General features: G+C 46.3%; 1 protein-coding gene across 6 annotated transcripts; it reads right to left on the bottom strand.

The window, feature by feature from the left end:
* Positions 1–1,783: 1,783 nt before the first annotated feature.
* LOC125537821 lies at positions 1,784–16,436 on the bottom strand. 6 transcript variants are annotated; one of them, XM_048701134.1, is made up of 11 exons: positions 16,155–16,436; positions 13,759–13,844; positions 12,749–13,391; positions 11,959–12,043; positions 11,818–11,873; positions 11,107–11,202; positions 10,678–10,762; positions 10,496–10,605; positions 2,532–2,580; positions 2,301–2,412; positions 1,784–2,223 (listed from the first exon to the last, which is right to left on the bottom strand). In XM_048701134.1, the coding sequence occupies exons 3-10, from the start codon at positions 13,205–13,207 to the stop codon at positions 2,336–2,338; spliced, it is 1,017 nt and encodes a 338-aa protein (XP_048557091.1). In that variant the 5' UTR covers positions 13,208–13,391; positions 13,759–13,844; positions 16,155–16,436; the 3' UTR covers positions 1,784–2,223; positions 2,301–2,335. The 6 variants fall into 6 exon arrangements, with proteins under 6 accessions (XP_048557091.1, XP_048557093.1, XP_048557094.1 ...); XM_048701136.1 differs by having other exon boundaries at positions 10,550–10,605; XM_048701137.1 differs by having other exon boundaries at positions 1,784–2,412; positions 12,749–12,912; positions 12,982–13,391.
* Positions 16,437–20,006: the final 3,570 nt, after the last annotated feature.

The following is a 20,006-nucleotide window of genomic DNA, read 5'->3' as shown; positions in this document are numbered from 1 at the left end:
ACTATTTCCGCAGGGCTTCGCCAAGCACAACGAATTTAGAGCGGAGGATGAACTAGAAGGAGAGGGGGCGTCGGCACACGGCTTGGTGAATCATGGTGTGTTCTACGGGCTAGCCCTGCTCCTCTATTTATATGTTGAGCCCAAGGGTCATTACTTGGAGAAAGAGCCTCCCCAAAGTCGGTTTGAAACGCAAGGAAGAGCCCTTCTCGGATTCCAGCACCAGACGCCAGGGTCCCTGGCGTCTGGTCCCTGACCTTCGCAAAACTTTCTTTTGCACCGACCTAAAGCCCCGTGGGCCTTACCCCGTCATGTCCGTGATCTCATCCAAGACTCCGAACAATATTTGGTCACCAACATACATAACTCATATAATACTATATCGTCAACGAACGTTAAGCGTGCGGATCCTATGGGTTCGAGAATGATGTAGGCATGACCAAGACGCTTCTCCGGTCAATAACCAATAGTGGGACCTGGATGCCCATATTGGTTCTTATATATTCTATGAAGATCTTTATCGGTCGGACCTTTATGACAACATACATAGTTTCCTTTGTCCGTCGGTATGGTACTTGCCCGAGATTCGATCGTCAGTATCATCATACCTAGTTTAATCTCGTTACCAGTAAGTCTCTTTACTCGTTCCGTAATATATCATCTTGTAACTAACTCTTAGTCACTTTGCTTGCAAGCTTCTTGTGATGTTGTATTACCGAGAGGGCCCAGAGATACCTTTTCATCATACGGAATGACAAATCCCAATATTGATCCATGCCAACTCAACAGATACCTTCGGAGATACTTGTAGAGCATCTTTATGATCACCCAGTTACGAAGTGACATTTGATACACACAAGGCATTCCTCCGGAGTTCGGGAGTTGCAGATCTCATGGTCAAAGGAACATGTATTTGACATTAAGAAAGCAGTAGCAAAAACTGAACGATCATATGCTATGCTAATGGATAGGTCTTGTCCATCACATCATTCTCCTAATGATGTGATCCCGTTATCAAACGACAACTCATGTCTATGGTCCGGAAACCTTAACCATCTTTTGATGAACGAACTAGTCTAGTAGAGGCTTACTTTGGTATTTGTTTATGTATTCACACATGTATTTAAGTTTCCGATCAATACAATTATAGCTTGAATAATAAACCTTTATCATGATTAAGGAAATATAATAATAATCACTTTATATTGCTTCTAGGGCATATTTCCAACAGTTAGTTGTAGTAATATTCATTAAGGCTAGCTTGGAAGTTGGAACATATGCAAAACGATGTTCTTCTCCAGTATTAAGTTATTAACATAGTAGATGTTTCTCTCAACACGTAAATTGTCATCTCAACATACTTATGCACAGAAAAAAGACCCATTCACCATGCAACCCTGCATTTTATTATGGTGCTTATATTAGAAAATATTTACAAGTATACAATAAATCATGCATATTTTCAGTCACAATTCAAATATAATTAATCCAAACATCCATGTTACATGTAACCAAATCTCATTGATTATATATTGCTATCAAGTCCTGCAGCAAGGTGTGGGATCATATTTTCAGTCACAATTCAAATATAATTAATCCAAACATCCATGTTACATGTAACCAAATCTCATTGATTATATATTGCTATCAAGTCCTGCAGCAAGGTGTGGGATCATATTTTCAGTCACAATTCAAATATAATTAATCCAAACATCCATGTTACATGTAACCAAATCTCATTGATTATATATTGCTATCAAGTCCTGCAGCAAGGTGTGGGATCATATTTTCAGTCACAATTCAAATATAATTAATCCAAACATCCATGTTACATGTAACCAAATCTCATTGATTATATATTGCTATCAAGTCCTGCAGCAAGGTGTGGGATATTATCTACTCCCTCCATTCACAAATATAAGATGTTTTGCATATTTTGATATGGACTACATACGAACTGAAATGAGTGAACAAACATACTAAAATGCGTCTATATACATCCGGATCAAAAAAAAAACTTATAATAGTGAACGGAGGGAGTAGTTACTATAGTAATAGTAAAAACAACATGAAAGATCACTTCCATTCAAGTTCTTCAAAGTTACTTCCCACATTCTTCCAAGATTATTCAAGTTCTTCAAAGTTACTTCCCACATTCTTCCATTCAACAAGTAATTGCAACAGGGGAATGCTCAGCGCGAGAACTTTGATGGCGAGTCCCTCCATCTGAACCAGTCACATGTTAAGTCAGACGTTTTGCTTCATGGTTCTTGTGGAAGGGTAAAATAATCTCCATAGTTTACCACAAACCCTTGAACCATCTCAAGGACATCTCCTATCAGAATAGCAGCAACCTGCCATGGTCGGAGGATGAACACCGAGACCTCCTCTTAGCAGGTGGTTCCGAATTGTACCCTGCCAGCAGAAGGAACACGGAAAAGCATTGGTTATCTCTGAATCCCGAGGCATTTTGCATGGGTTCAGCTTGGACTTGAAAGCCAAGAAGCCTGTATACACGATAAATCAGGATGGACCTTGAAGCCGTTGCAGCTGTGAGTTGGTTACCCCGCAGATAGAACCATCCTGCGAAAGATCATGGGCTCATCAGTGCAAGTATACTGGCAGAAAATTAAGACTTCAAGGTGCCAAGACTGTCCTTAGGCTTTGTCCACACACTGGAAAATGGGGCAGTAATGAGAAAAACATGATGTTGGATTAGCTTGTGAGGAACATAGCATGCCTCGTGCAAGGTTTAGCACAGCTTCCTCAACAGCACGAGGTACGAGCCAACGTCTGCTTGCCAAGGCTTTCAATATATGTAACATCCCAAAAATTTGAAATGTTAATAAAGTAATTAAATAATATTATTGATTGAGTTGTTTGAAATTTAGAAGGAATTAATTTTTTTGAGTATTTATTTAAACCTTTCAAGCCATGTCAAACAAGTTGGAATAATATAACTATCCAACAAATATAATTTTTGGCTCGAAGGAGTTATTTAAACTTAAAAGGATTTAATATTTTCATTTGGATATTTTCAAACCATATTTCAATAAGTGGGAATAATATGACTTTCCAATATAGTATTTGGATTTTAGTTGGATGTTGATCCTAACCAAATAAGAGAGGAGATAAAATGACATCTCCCAATGGACCCTACCAAGTTTGAAGTTTAAATCATTTTGGGTATTTATAAAATCCTAAAACTATTTTTAGGAATTTATAATACCCTTAAATGATTTTGCCGATGTGCAATTTTTTAAGGAAATGGCTTGATATTTTAAGTATCAAAATCATTTCTGAAAATAGAACTAGAAAAGAAATAACCAGAAACAGGAACTCTAGCCTACTGGGCCAAATCTGGTCGGCCCATTCCTATCTCTCTATTTCCTGCGTTGTGTGCATCCCAATCGAGGCCCAGCCCAGTTAACACCCCTCTCTCACTGAAGAGCAAGCCTGCCGTGTCATCTTTAACCCCAGCCAACGTCGGCCGACAGCGGCAACACCATGATGGCTGCCGTTTCCCTTCCTCTCTCAGGCCTGAAGAACCCTCCAGAAGCACCCGTGCACTGCCGCTACCTCTCCCCTCCGTACTACTACCTCCGTTCTGGTTTATTCGTCCCCCTCATATTTAGGGTCATAATTTGACTATGATTTTAACGAATAAAATATAAATTATACATAACAAAAATAATATTATCAGGAACTATGTTCAAACACGAATCCAACGATATAGTTTTTTGTGACATGCATTAACATTTTATTAGTTAAATATATGGTCAAAATTTGGCACAAAACACGAAGGGGGCCAATAAACCCAAACGGAGGTAGTACGCCTTAAAGGCACATTAATGGCCGCGGATTGAGCACGCCGTTAATGTCCACCACTGAGCTCCACGCCTCACACCGAACCGACCTCCCCTGGAATAAAAGGCGCACTCAGGCACGCCCCATTCCTGGCCTCATCTTTCCCATCAAACCACGACGAAGCTCCGCCTTATTTCTCCTAGAACCGCTCGCCAGACTTTGAGCTCTGCCACGGCATCAGAAGAAGCTTGTCTCAACATCCGACGAAGCTTGCCTTGACATCCGACGAAGCTTGCCTTGACGTCATAGCAGCCCTTGCCCTTCTATTTCCTCCTTTCTCTCTACCTCACCCGTGCACACGCTTTGACACCTTGGTTTCTCCACATACGACGAAGCCCGAGCCCCGCCTCTCTCCTATTTCCTCCTTTCCCTCTACCTCGCCCATGCACACACGTTTGATACCTTGGTTTCTCTCCAGGATGTCTTGGAGCATGGAGCACGCAAACCACAAAGCCTGAGCTCCACCTCCGCTCCGGCGAACTCCAGTCACTCTTCCCCGGCACCAGAGGACCTCCCAAGTTCTCTAAGAGGAGCCTCGACCTCGCCATCCCATTCCATACCTCGTCCACGAGCGCATCGTCGCTGTTGACCGCTCGGTTGACGACATCAAGGACTCCCGAGCCGCGTGCCGCTGTAGTTTTCCTCTCTGGCGAGTCTCATCCACTGTTGTACGATTCCTCGCCGAGGGCCAGATTAGATCACTTAAACAGAGATCGCCAAATCAACACTCCCAGTTAACTCACTTAACCGAATCTGTACCGCGAATCAGATGCTGCCGGGTAACACGGTGAAGCAAATCAAAGTCTGTAAACTAAATGGCCCGTTGCTCAATCAAAATTACCAAATTTTAACTACCACAGGATATGTAGAAGGTTCTACTAGAGGCTATTAGCATATTCCCTCTAAAAATAGTCTATTAGCATGTCAATGTCATACCATTACAACATTTCAAAGTATCATTTTTCGAGAAAACGCAAATGGCCTTTGCGTTTCATTGCATTGGAAAGATAGGGAATTTACATCCTCCTAGGAGGCAGGTTTACACAGTTGTCAGATGATCGGTGGACATCCCATGATGATGGCAAAACGACCCTGAGCCCTTGAGCCCCGGCCTTTGCCCAACATCAGGCCTCGTCCTTGATCCGGTCGACAAGCTCATTGAGCGATGGGCTCACATGGTCAAAAACGCACGCGTTCCTATGCTTCCAGATCATCCACGGCACCAAAAGCGCCACGGATTTCAGCGCCTTGCGGAGCGCTGGCGGTGTGGAGTCCGCGCGCAGCCACCAGTCCATGATCGAGTCGTCGTGCTCGGGCATCGGCGCCGGTAAGCGCAGCCAAGCTAGGATCTCATGCCATGTGTGCCTAGCGAAGGGGCACGCGAGCATCAGGTGTCTGATCGTCTCCGGCTCTTGGTCGCATAGGAGGCATCGCAGGTGGTGCTGCAGGCCACGGCGTGCAAGCCGCTCCGCGGTCCAACAGCGATCTTGAAAGGCCAGCCAGTGGAAAAATTTCACTCTTGGCGGTGCCCAGCTCCTCCAAATGAGTTTCCAGGAGTGGCAGCCCGTCGCGCCCTGGAAGGATGCCCGGTAGCAGGACTGAGCAGTGTACACGCCGTTAGCGGTCCAGCTCCAGAGTAGCTTGTCCGTGTTAAGGAGTATTAGTATTGGTCTAGGAGTCCTTATTAGTCTATGTTTAGTTTCCTTGCACCTCAAGTCTTGTGTAATATATATATGCCCCTTGGGCCTTCAATAAAGATAAGTTGCTTTCCTAATATGGTATTAGAGCCTAGGTTTAGGTCTCCGGACGCCGCAACTCGTCCTTACGATCCACTAGTTTTTTTTTTCTCGGTCGATCTATTCTTCTCTGGATCGATCTCGTCTTCCGCTGTCGTTCGCGGGGCACCTGCCGCCCAGCTGCTTCGCTGGATCCAAACTGGTGACGAGTGCGCCCATGAACGTGCGCCTGCACAGCCGTGATCGCCTGCATGGATCAAAGCCCGCCTCGCCTGGTTGGCTACTGTGCTGCGTTCGCACCTGTGCGCCAGATCGGGTTACCTCGTCCAGCTCCAGATCGATGTGCGTGCTGCTGCGTTCAGGCTGCTGTGCTATAGCTGCTGCTTTGCTGCTGAGTTCGCTCCTGCATACTAGCTGCTGTCTTTCCGTTCCCATCTTGATTTCAACAACAAAAAAAAGGAGTCCAATGTCTTCTGCATACACGATGGATTTTGCATCTTTGTGTCGTGTATGCTTCCTAGATTTTACCTTCCTTGTTTTCTGCTGTGTCCACCAAATCCGTTGATATTTTGTGTTTCTCATGTCATGCGAGTCCATCAAACTTTTGTCCGTCAGCCTTTTTCTGGTCATTGTCCTCTCTATAGGATTTCTGTGGCCTCTCTTTGCATTGTTGATCTAAGCTCATTCTCTTGCCGCCGAGTTTCTTTGGCCGTCGGTTTTCATGGGCCATGATTCTTTAAGCAATGCTTCTTCTCTTGATGGCCATCTTCTTTTGACAACCCATCTTCTCTTGATACTTCTATTGTATCTTCTATTGGTGCGGTGTCTTCCTCTGATGTGCCATCTCTTCGTTATCCCCTTTGGCGACTCGACAGGTTTTGAAGACTCTTCATGCTACGACGACACTCTCAAGACGCGGATTTGGATTATCATTTTTTTTAGTATTACACTTCTTCAAATGCAATGCTATTGCATACGCTTTGCATTTGAGGGGGGGTGTTAAGGAGTATTAGTATTGGTCTAGGAGTCCTTATTAGTCTATGTTTAGTTTCCTTGCACCTCAAGTCTTGTGTAATATATATATGCCCCTTGGGCCTTCAAGAAAGATAAGTTGCTTTCCTAATAGTCCGGCTCGTTGGACAGCTCTACGTGCTGCACAAGGTGCCAGAGCTTCAGGTACTGTCCAATCTCGGGGAGGCCGAGCAGCCCACGGATGTCGCGCGCCCAGCTGTTGCCGGCCAAGGCCTCCGCCACCGTTCTCACTTTCCGGAGATGCTTGGGGATGCACTGGAAGAGCATGGGCGCAAGCTCGCGGACGGACTGGCCGCCGAGCCAGCGGTCCTCCCAAAAGAGGGCGGTCGAGCCGTCCCCAATGGCCATGGTCGTGGAGGCATGAAAGAGGGCACGCTCTTCGAACGAAAACTGCAGGTCCAGCCCCTGCCATGCGCGCTCAGTGTCCGTACGCGCAAGCCATAGCCAACGTAGCCGGAGCGCGAGCCCCGTGCGCTCGAGATCCCGGACACCTAGGCCACCATATTCGAGCGGGCGGCAGACCCGGCGCCAATTGACATGACAGTGACCACCATGGGCGTCCGCGCGGCCGGCCCAAAGAAAACCTCGTTGAATCTTCTCAAGTTGCTTCAGGGTTTTCTTGGGGGGGTGCGAGTGCGAGCAATTGGTGAATTGGGATAGCGTTGAGCACCGACTTGACAAGCGCCAGCCGACCAGCCTTGTTCATCAGCCATGCCTTCCAGGTAGGGAGCCGGCCCACCACCGCGTCGACGAGAGGTTGCAGCTGGGCTGCGGAAGGGCGACGGGTGGTGAGCGGGATGCCTAAATAGGTGATCGGCAGCGTCACCACAGGGCACCCGAGCAGCTCCATCAGTCCCGCGTCAGAATCATCTCCGTGGAGAACCGTGACAGAACTCTTGGTGTAGTTCACCTGGAGCAGAGAAGCCGTGCCAAACACGTCCAGGATGCCTTTGACAGCGGAGACCTCCTCGGTTGTGGCGTGACAGAAGAGCATCACGTCGTCGGCGTAAAGGAAGATCGCCAAGATGGCGCGTCAGGGGTGGAGCTGCTGGAGGATGCCGGTCTGGAGGGGCCGACGTGGCCGCTTCCCAGGTGTCGGTAGCGACGCACTGATGTGCTTCGTGGCTGCAGCCAGAAACTCGCCAAGCGTCCATGCCTGTTGCGAAGTAGCACGGCTGCGCGATCGCCGCATAGTGATTGGTGGCGAGGCAAACCGACCAGACGCAGGCGAACGGGGGCCGGCGACAGGCGGGCGGCGATCAGGGGTGGGCGCGAGCACAGAGTGGCCACGGGGACGCTGTAGGATGGAGATTGGGCTCTGGGCAGTGGGCACCGGTGATCTGGTGACTGGGGGCCCGACAGCGGCCACTAGGGGCGTCGGCGCAGGAGTTGCGGGCTCGGCTGTTGGCGGCCCAGCCTCATTTGGCCCATCGGCAGTCGTGGGAGGAGGCGGGACCCAAACTTCAGAGGGGGGCGCGGGCGCCGGCACGATGGCGATGGAGGCGGCAACGAGGGCGTCTCTTCCCGCCGAAATCGCCGTGGTGTGATCGTGGGGCTGCGGTGACTGGTCAGCGGAGATTCCTGGGCCCGCTCGGGCGACAGGAGCGGGCGAGATGCCACTTTGCCCCGACAAGGCGGCAGGCGATCCTGGCTCTCCTAAACCAACTGGCGCCACAGGCTGCGAGTTTGGGACCTGGCTCAAAAGGGCAAGGTCCCGACACGGCGTCGGATCAGCAGCGGCAGGGGTGGGGCCGGCGGGATCGTCCTCGGGATCATGGGGAGAGCCGGTGTTTGAAATTCCGGGGCTCTCCTGCGCACCCGCTACCAGTGGGAGTTCGCCAGCTGGCCTCGACACAACTGTCGTGGCGTCGTCAGCGGGCTCGACAGACGTGTGCGTCAAGCCTGCCTCCAAAGCCTGCCCTTGCGGGGCCCTTCTTTTTCCTCGTTTGGCTCGGTGACGAGAACTAGCGAGGCCCGACTGACCCGACCATGACAACATGCCATCCCGCGTCGGCAAGGCGGGTGGCACCGCCGCCGCTGCCGCCGGCCGGGGCCAGGAGGTCGCCATGCTCGTCCCATCGGCTCGCCTTGAGCGGTCGCCGGCGTGCCAAGTGAACGCGTCCATGGCCATGCCGTCGGCCCGGCCGTCCGGCGCAGCGTTAGACCGCCTGCGCTTCCGGCCACGGCGTCGCGCCCGACCAGGTCCGGAGCCCTGGCCCTGGCCATGCCCATTACCGGCGCCATCGCGGCCGGGGTCGTCGCTGTTGGCCTGGGCACCGGGAGGGGGCGCCCCAAGCGGAGCCGCACGTACGAGCGCAATGGAGATGGGGTACGTGAGCGTCCTGACCACCGGCGCCTCCGAGGGCACACGAGACGGCAGGAGCTCGACGATCTCCAGGATGGCGGCACGGCAGACGTCGGCGGGGTTGTGCACACGGCCGGAAAGCCGAAAGACGGCCAGGTTCTCGCGAGAGCGCGTGTGGGGGTGTAACCTCTTGATCCAGCAGCTCTCCCCAAGAACGTGCTCGGCGGTGGAAAGATGCCAGGCTTGGGCGGGAATGCCATGGAGCTCGAGCTCGACGCGGTATTCGAACACGCCGGCGCCGGCATGCGCGAGCTTGCACCATGGCCGAAGCGACAGCGCGAAGCGCGGCGAGCTGATGAAATGCTCGCCATTGAGCCGGCGCATGGTGTCCAGGGAGGAGAAGAGGATGAGGAAGTCTTCGGGTGGTGCTCATGGACGGTGAAATCGCCTTCGGAGAGCTCGAGGGAGCGGTAGAGCAGCTCGGCCACCTCGGCCGCGGTCACCTGCGGCCTGTTGCCGGTGATGGAAGCCACCATTGCGCGGCCAAGGACCCGCTCGGCCTCCTCCATCTCCGCGGATTGCGCCATGATGACACGCACGGGTACGTCGGGCCGCGGAGGGGGAGCCTGGACCAGCTGGGGAAGCGCAGGCGGCGCCGAGGGGGTGGGGGCGCGGCGGCGCGCTGGGGGCGCCGGTGGCGGGCCGTCCCTACCTGGGGCGACACGTGGAGGCCGCGCGTCGCCGTGGCGCCGGCTGTCGCAGTCGCGGGATTCGTGGCCAGAGGCGAGGCAGCGCCTGCACCGGACGTCGTTGGTGCAGTCCCTCACCCGGTGGCGGTGGTCGAGGCAGCGAAAACACAGCCCGGCAATCTCCTCCGGCGATGGGCTGCGGCGGCGGGGAGGTGAGGAGCTGGGGGTGCCGTCCTGGCGCGGACGACAGTGTCGGTTCCTGCGTCGCGGCTGCTGGAACCCATCAGCGTCAAGCACAGCCCCGCCAGAGACGCGGTGGACTTCTGAGCGGGGTCCAAGCCGTTGCCTGGCAGGCACGCGGGCAACCAGCGCGACGCGGCCAGGGGCCCCAGGTACCGGCGAAGTAGCAGGCGCCGGAGGGGTGAGGGCGACGTCCCTGTACGAGCGCGCCGAGGACTCGCTCTCCGAGCTGAGCCAGCAGTCACCGGAGGACACGCGCTCGCCGGAGAGGGTCGCCCGGCGGTCGACAGGGGCAGTGCCAGGTGATTCCATGGCAGGGGGCGGGGGAGGCTGGGAGACGGGCGGCCGGCGGGGGCGTCGGCGGCAGGCAGCGGGGGCTTGGAGGAGCTAGAGGGTGGGAGCGGAGCCATCCGAGGCTGCTGGCTTCCATTTCAAAGTATCATTGGGACATCGAAGTGGGTTGAACTGGTAATAAGCTGCAACGACAACTAGATCTGGAATGCCGACAAATAAAAACACCAAATGGCTTGTGACATTGTGATACTTGGTAATTTAACTTCACATAACTAGCTCTTATCCACATAAGATACATAAATTTCTGAGTTGACTGCAAAACTTATAACTCATACCAGATGCATAAAACCAAAACAAACATCTATGGACATGGTTATGCGGTTACTAACCGCGTCATAGATAATATTTTGTGCTCCTGGATCCAAACGTGGAACTATCAGTCGACCTGAAAAGAATGTCCCTTTCCTGTATCAAAATAGATAAATGATTTGTACAAATAGACATTCAGAAACCAAACCTGATCTAGAGCTTCTCAGTTTGGGAGTTTCGGGTGTGGCAACAGATAACACCTTATCCTTATTACGAGGAAGTGGAGATCGTCCCTTTTAATGAATAAATCAATGAGATGTTAGAAATCATCATAGCATTTCCAATACAAGCAAAAAATAATACGTTCAAACATAAATTGATTCATAATATACACACGGCTTGACTGCAGGTAGTATTCTGATTTCAAAGTCAGCATAGTTTCAGATAGTGTAGCCTTTGCAGAAGTTGCTTGGTTCATTGAGTATAATTTAATTATTTTCAAGCAATTATTTTCGAACTGACAGCAGCGTGATTGATTGGGGATCATATTCTAGTATGCTGATAAAACATATAAATATACAGGCAACACTCAGAATCAATTAGTACCACAAGAACTAGGCACATTTCCTATACTTACATATGGAATTGGAGTTTTGATCACTTGTGATGGTGTACTCGGCAACGCTTTACCTGCAGAACTTTGCTCCACCAATGGGGTGATAGGTACTTCTGCCTGGTAAATAGCTCACTTCAGTATGCACACTTCACTAATAAGGCTGAATTTATTTATTTATTTGCCTTGTTATGGCACTGTTTTTTAGGGTATGTTAAGCTACTGTGATGCAGTGCTAAAGTTGAATTTGGAGTTCCAAAAACGTACAGGAATTGATTTTGTTTTGCAACATAGTACAGTTGTCATATGTTGCAGCTAAGAAGCAATAATTTCAACACAGCGTCACATTCAAGAACCAAATGATATAGCCACTATTGAAGGCAATGTTCATTTCAATAAACACATGAACTTCATCGGTAGTCTGGAATGAGTGAAAAACAGAGGACCTATTCACAAAAAAGTGAGATCCCCCCCTCCCCCCCCCCCCCCCCCCCCCCCCCAAGCGGATTGAATGATGGTCCATTGCGGAATCCAAATAATAACCACCACATGACAAGATTAAGGTTCTTATAGAGGGAAAGTCTAGTATGCACCCGTTTGTTCACATTAGACTTTTCCTGTATATTAGAAAACAAGAATAAACCATGACCTATTTTTAGCAACCACACATCTGCCAGTCATGGACAAAGCTGTCCGGTAACAGTGACAAGAATGACCAGTTATGTTGTTACTAACCACGTCATAGATAATTTTTTGGCTTCCTGAATCCAACCGTGGAACTACTAGTTGACCTGAAAATGAGTTTTCTCTTTCTTGGGTAAATATGGATTATGGATAAATGGTTTACAGAAACAAGTCAAAAACCAAATGCTTCACCTGATCTGGCGTTTCTCAGTTTGAGATGTTCAGGTGTGGAAACAGCCATAGCCTTACTGCGACTGCGGGTAAGCGGAAATAGCACCTGATATTTTGAATGAACAATTCACTAATTAAATGTCGGGTTAGGTTCAATCATAAAAATTACATATACAAGCAAGATAAAACATAGTGAGACATCAATGGAGTCACAATACACATACAACCTGACTGCAGGCAAAATACTAGAGTTTTAGATGTTGCAGCATTTGCACAACTTGATCAGTTTCTTTAATGTATCTTCAAAAAATTAATTTCAAAATGACAGCAGCATGATTTATGGTGACAAAGTTGGTGCAGAGCCCTACTGCATTCACCCAGTAAGGCGCCAGCTTTTATAAGGAACTAAGCAATCAGTCTAACCAATTGTATTCCCTGGGATTAAGATTGGATTTAAGTTACTTATACACTATAAGTTGTCCAAAACATTCAAAATTACCTTAAGCAAATGGTTATCACCAAGAAAACATGTAGGGATGTGCTACACTAGGCCATCCAGAGATTAGCTTATTCAAGATTGCATTGATCTAGCTTAAAGTGTGTGGTAGCTCTATATAAATGTAACATCAGATTAAAGTCATTTATATGCTCTGGATGATTGAACAAGCAAGTAAAACGTATACTTATTGTCTGTTTGTTGCTGAGAGAGAGAGAGAGAGAGAGAGAGAGAGAGATTTGCTGAACAATCATTTTAAGGCTGAGAGTGGAGAAATATTATTTCATTTTTTGAGATGCAGAGTTCGGAACTCACCGTTTTAGGATCTTTCACATCTGGAGAGGCTGAAGTTCCAGTTGGAACCATCGCCTGAATTGATGCTTTCTCGTTAGTTATTTGCCGCTCAGCTTGTCTCCTTAACAAAGCTTTAGGGGTACTTTCACAACCTCTCGCATCCAAAGGACCAGACACTGCTCTATCTGCATTTGGTATCATTTTATAGTCCTCTGAAGCCTCAGGACTGCTTCTACAACCTAAATTAAGCTCACCGTTGATCAATTTCTCATAAGCATCGCAGTGAAACAAATTATTTTCAGAAGGAACACTGTGTGGTCTCAACTCTTTGCTCTTATGTGTATCCCTGGCTGGACCACGTTCCAAACCCTTAGCAACCACAGCGTCCGTAGAACAGTTCTCTTTAGGTGATACTGTACTAGATAAGCCCTCAGAAATCACATTCACTAATCTTCTAACAGTGTTGACAATATTTCCCATGAGAAAGGATCCAAGCAAATTGGTAATGTTGCTTGCAGGAGCTTCTCCAAGGACACTCAAGTTGATACAGGTGACAGAGGAGCTAGTTCAAGGTTCTATCTGCAAACTTGCTGTCTCAGGATACAAACAAGTGCAGCTACCCCCTACTCCAGACTAAAAGTCCACTCAAATAGTGGTTATAAACCTGCAGGCATGGTATGCAGCAAAGACAAAGTCATTCATAATTTGTACCAGTGGCAATAGAGTAAAAGCACCGTTTGATAACCTTTTTGAAACCAAAAAGGTGTACGTGTTACCAAATTCAGAAAGTTCATCTATTTAGCTCAAGCTTCGAATCTCCAACATTTTTTGTTGCCTTTTGAAGGAAAAACTACAGAGGCAGCTTCGACAAGATGTGCAAATAGTGCACTGGACAGAGGCTGGGTTTTTTTTTCAGCTTTACATTTCTACAGACAAACTGATTGTGTGCACAATGGAAGCAAGGAAATGAGAATCTCATTTATGCACGCAAGAACTATAAAGTGAAACCTGAATTAGCACCATGATCCTACCTTCAGTCTCAAGAGTAGAAAAATAGTTACTCCTCATTATGTGCGTAGGAGGCATCAGGTGTAAGCGAACATTCACAGTTTTATTCCTGCAAGAAAAATACATAAGAAATTCAATCAACTGAAGAAACAAAAATATGCACGTATAACCCGGCCTCCTAGACGATAGATACATTTACAGGCAAAAACTTAATATTTTTTATAACAACATAATAAAGCTTATAAAATCCCTCTTTGTTACTAGCCGAAGATTGGATGGGTGAACCTGTTTTGATGCACCAAAAAACAATTTGTTCTGATGTTTTGCTTTATGAATAAGTATAAGTAAAACTAGCACATATGCCCATGCGTTGCAACGGGAAAATTGATGTTTTGTGCAAGCATAATGTCCCACAGCACCGGATTCACTATGAAGAACATGCTGCAACCCAACATCCTTCTACAAAATGAACATAAAAAAATATGATGCAATTTAGCCATGTTCATACTTTCTTTGCCGGGCATAATCTCTCACTGATTTCATTTAAGTATAATCCTTTCTTTAATTACCATGACGTCCTCACTCGTTTTAGTCGGGAGTCAAATCCTTCCTTTTCTAATTTAGCAGCCCCAACACATTGAAACCTACTAATCCTTCCTTTTATCCTACATTTTTACCTCAAGTCCTTCATTTAATTAGCCTCATCTATTTGAATATTCTATTTATTAAGACCACAATCTTTGTTTTAATTATTCCACCGGTTTACCCATAATTCTTTCTTTAATTAGCCACATCCGCTTAAATATTTTATTTAAGCCCACAATCCTTCCTTTAATTAGCTCATTCGCTTAATTAGCTCGCCCTCAACATGAGGACTGCCACTCATATATTTAGAGTGAGTTGGGATTAGTAAATATGAATGGCGCATAGGTCGTTGGTTGTTATATCGAAGATCCAGACAAGAGGTCCTGTGTTCAATTCCAACAATGTTGATTTATTTTGACCCAATTATTTTTCGCGGTCTCTATGAAAGCCCATAAAAGGCCCAACAACATATAAGTACCTGGCCCAGGTGGCTTAGCCTGTGTATGAGTCAAACGAAAAGGACTAAACCAAACCAAGAATACCTATTCCCTTTAATAGTAGGTATAGATTTGGAAAATTGGACTACAGAACATGCATTGACACCGCCCGTGTTGGTTTCAGCAGATGGAGTTTGATACCATAAGTCTTAGCCCTTGGTAGAATGAAACCAAAAAAAGCAAAGCTATGATGTCTAACTAGATCCAGGATAAATTAAATGAACCAGGGAGCACCGTGCATCGCGCGGTTGTTCTGGTATGATATTAATAGTTTCTGCTGCTGACATGCACTAGAGCCTAGACTGCAAGGGAAGGCACTGCACATAAATTATATTATGTTGAGTTTGCATAAAAAAAAGCTATGTATTTCCAAGTGCATGAGCATGCGGGCTATTATTAAAATTCTTATTTTGTCACACACGAATCTCAAAGAAAGCATTGATGGTCCAGATTGCTCTATGTGCCTTCACTCCTGTGCACAAAATATGCCTTCATAAAATGCTTGGTAATAAAAAACTGAGGCGGCATATGGCATTAGTAACCGTAGGACATGGGAGTGAAATATAGCTGCAACATCCTGGTTCAGGTCAGCCGAGTAGCTTGCAGGCTATATGACAAGTTTCTAGTTATTTCATCAGTATATTAAGCTATTTTACTTATACAATTTCAGCAGACAACCAATGAGGCAATGAGGTTTCAACATTTTACCCACCTAAGTGCTACAGAGGTGCAAGTTTGGATAAGCAGAAACAGAATTTACTCTAAATTAACTAATGTAGTAGAATACGTAATCTCATCACTGAACCAGAGAATCAGTATCCATGTTTTGATTGTCCAATTGGTCCACCGTCGATCTAAATGGTAGACACTAGTTGAATAATTGGTAGGACCACTCAAAAGTTAACGCAAAGTACTTTTGAACAGATCCAAGTGTCTGCTTCTCCTATTGTATTTTAAAACGTTGCCTAATTCATAGGATGATCCTACTCTCTGTCTCTCCCGTTGTAACACACTAATACTTGAAAACATGTACCAATTAGTTTCACTGAGTCACCAGCACTATTTCGACCCTACTCCCCGGTACTGCATTTCACAATTTCAGTGCAATGAGCCAGTGTTTTTGTATATTAACAATACGTCCAAATCGCAGTACAAGAAAAGGAAGAAGAAGAACATTTAAAAATAAAGAAACATACTTTTGTGATGAACTTCAAATCAAAGTCAAACGAACAAAATAAAAGGGTCCTGCCACTCTGAAAAAGGCCCTCTCGTGCAAGGATGCGATGGTGTCAAGCAAATCGGAATCTAAATAGAGAATAAAGGTTTGCGAATCATACGCAGGTCCGTCCAGAGGCGGCGTGGGGAACAGGGACCTTGAAGGGCGGCTAGGGTTCTTCCTCCCGGCGGTGGAGCTTGGAGTGGAGGTTGGTAATATCAATTCGCTTTGGGGCTTGGAGTGGAGGTTGGTGCTGTCAATTCGCGGCCAAGGGATTCAGCTAGCTATACCTACCAGTACCAGGGAGATGTCATCCGCGAACTGATGATTTGCCCGACCTTTACTGTGCCTCGGCCAAAATGCCCATCTTACTTTGCAATTTCAATTGATAATATGTGACATGTTTTGTTGCTTTGCTTCTAGACAAAACTTCACATGTTAAAAATAACTATCTGAATCCTTTGCTGCCGAGTAACAATAAAATATACAGATACATTATTTATTATGAACATTATATAGTACTTCTTTTCTAAAATACTAGAACATGAGGGCGCGCGTTGCCGCTCCCGATCATTTTAAAAGAAGTATATTTACATGGAGTATAATGCAGAATTTTCAAAACCCATGATGTTTACGTATCAGCATATTTACACCAAAGGAAAAGAATATCAAAAGTTGAATTCAGCGTATAGTGAGAAATTACGGATCTATTGCAAATCATCAGTTTGAATGGTGACTATAGTCCTGTTTAAAAAAGGAGTCAACTTCATGGCTGCAACATCTTGGCATTGCAAATGTCCGCCTATACAAACACTCGAGCTCGAGGTCTGAATTTCTTCATAATAGTACTCCTACTGACTTCGGCTTTAGTAATAAATAAATTCGCTTTGTCAAGAAAAGAAGGATCTATCTTCGTGCCTCAACAAAAACTAAACGGCACATAGCACTTTGTTGCAATTATGAATTTTATCCAATCATGAATTTTATTTTTTAGGTTAGACATCAGACAATAAGTTTTTGTAGGCATGATGAGATTTGAAAACATCATACCATGAGCAATGTAGATAAAAATGATTATTAATTCAGCTAGCAAAACTAATTAAATGTCTTTGAGATGTACACCATCAAACTAAATATTGCAGGATTCTAGTCTGACCTGGAAGGCAAATTCCTGATAAAATTATTTCAATAGATGAAGCAAGAACTGCTTCTCAACAATGACCAACTAAGTTTCAAAGATCACCTCCATGGCCGCGCACAAGGAGATGCAACCAACGGAAGGGGCAGTACTGCTGCCACTAATTGCCGTCTATGCCTCATCCATTGCAACGACAAGGGGATTAGGGTGATGGGCCTTAGGTTGGCTGGTGTTGTCTCGTCGCAGCGGAATACCATCTTGTTGTCGTCCATCTAGTACGCAGCAGAGGTGTATTGTTCCCAAAAAAAGCAGAAGTGTATCGACAAATTCCATGCGCGATTAGGCGGCGGAAGCGGAACAGGAGAGGCCGAGGATGGGAGAGCTAAAGATGGGCTAACGGGCCCGACGAAAGCCCGGATCAACCACAACGCACGCAGTTCAATCCACGGAGCAGCTGCCCAATCATGATCCGCAAAACACGCTAGGAAGGGTCGCTAATTATATCTGGACCAGTAACAGTAGGATCGGACGGCTAAAGATGCCAAATCGCTGTGAGAAGTCATAGCTAGTTGTGTTATACTGTTTAGTAATACTCCTATAAAAGGTGTTGGCACACTCTGCATCGTCCGGTCTGCCCCGTGCACCTCACGCCGATGCTTGTATGCCGCTTCCCGTCATTTGATCGGTCCATGATGTGTGGGTCAAGGGCGCGCCCGGGCCTCCTTGTCTGTCAGTCATTCCCCGAGCTGGGTCTAATGGGGGACGTTGTGGGGACACTTTCACCCGTTGGCCTTTGTTCGGATGCTGAGGGGCTTTATCTACCCGGCCTCATGTCGTACTGGCGGGTTGACGTGTTTTGGTCCGTGTGGGCTGCTTTCACCTGTTGGTCTCCTTCGGGTCTGGATGAGCTTTGGCTACGCGGCCTCTTACTGTTACGGCCCCTGGCCGGACGGCATATGTTATGTAATATCTGTCTTGTCGCAAAAAAATGTAATATTTGTCTGGCTTTTGGACATGGAGATCCGGTCGACTGGTGTGTGTGTGTGTGTGTGTGCCCTTTGAACGCACTCTTCCCCTTGATCAGTTGGTCGTTTCGCTTGGCTCCCTTTTGCATGTGTCATGTCGGGTGGGTGTCGGGCTGTGGCAGACGACATCGGCCCGTGAATCGTCTGTTCAGTTCACTTGGCTTCCCCTGCCCACGTGGTTCCGGGTGGGAGTATATGCCTCTTTTGGCATTTTTGGTTGTTGTCCCCTCGACCGCTAGTCGACGCATGATCTAGTCGGTGCATGATGTTTGAGTAGATTCTTTTTGTCATGTGGGGTCAATTGTGGTATGGTATGGTTGATACGAGTTGTATGCTATTATGGTGTTGTCTTATGGTGCCTTCCGTGTCACGCGGGTGTGTGGGATCCCCGCTGTAGGGTGTTGTAATATGTTAATGATTTGCTTATACTGGGTTGCGGAAGCCACAAAAACCTGAACCCTAGTTCGTGAGTTGTTGCATATGTGATTAAAGGGGACTTTTAATGCTATGGTTGGGCTTTAACTTAATGAATCTTTAGTAGTTGTGGATGCTTGTTAGAGTTTCAATCATAAGAAAATGTGACCAAGTATGGAAAGTATGTTAGCTTAAGCCTCTCCCTCATAAGTATGATGATTATCGCTATCGTGTCATATTCAGTTGACTAGGGACAATTATTTTCTCATTGTTCATCAAAAACCTTTACTTTATTGTTATTTTATTAAAAAGAAACTAACTGTTTATTATCTTGCAAATATATCATTTTATCCTTGCAAACTAGTTTATTTCTTCTTCTAGGTAAAGCGAACTTTTAGTATGCGTAGAGTTGTATCGGTGGTCGATACAACTTGAGAGAATATTAATTCTATCTTTTTAGCTCCTTGTTGGGTTCGACACTCTTATTTATTGAAAAGGCTATAACCGATCCCCTATTTACTGATGGGTTATCACCTGCTTAGGGGCACGGCGGGGGCGGTCCTTAGAGACGACAAAGGCATATTATCGTGGGGGGAGTAGATTGACTACTGCGCGAATGTCTTGATGGTTGGAGTCTTGGCTCTCAATTCGGTCTACCGCTGGCGCAAAGGTCGAGATGTAATCGCATTATTAGCTCCTCAGACAACCTGGAGGTGATCGATGTCATGAAGTATGGAGGACGGTCGGTGGGTGCGGCGGCGGCAATCTTCGATGCTTGTTTTCATTATGTTTGTAATTTTATATTTCTAGGTTCGAACATTGTAATAGAGAAGCAAATAAAGTTGCACATGAGCTTACTAGATTAGGTAGATTTTCTATGACTTCTGATTGGTTTGAGGAACCCTTAAATGAAATTGTAACGATCCTCATAAACAATGTGTTGGTTATTTCTATTGAATAAAGTTTCTAGTTTATTTCAAAAAAATACCCAGACATCAAATTGTTATACTACTAAAGAGTAGTTCATAGGCATTCCTTGAAAAATTCCTATCCTCGAACACTCATTAAAAGGTAGAACAAATTTACGAGCATCTTTAAATAAGGTAGACCAATAAAAATTAGACTATAATACCTTGTGTGCAGTTTTGCCTCCAACATGATGTCCTTCATAAGTAAACGAGTGACACCTTCTCAATACATCATCCTATTCATTTCCAGGTATCCAATGCCTAATAATGACATCTACTGTTTTATACAAATGAAGATCATCCCAAAAATAGTGTATCAACTCATAGAAGAATTTTCTCTTTTGTTCATAAATAAAATGGGAAGGTATGTACTTAGCAACAATATAATTAGCATAGTCAACAAACCAAGGTTTAGCAACAGAAGTTGT

The sequence above is a fragment of the Triticum urartu genome, chromosome 2, assembly GCF_003073215.2.
Source record: "Triticum urartu cultivar G1812 chromosome 2, Tu2.1, whole genome shotgun sequence".
Taxonomy (NCBI): Eukaryota; Viridiplantae; Streptophyta; class Magnoliopsida; order Poales; family Poaceae; genus Triticum; species Triticum urartu.
This window is presented reverse-complemented; position numbering and strand designations above follow the sequence as displayed.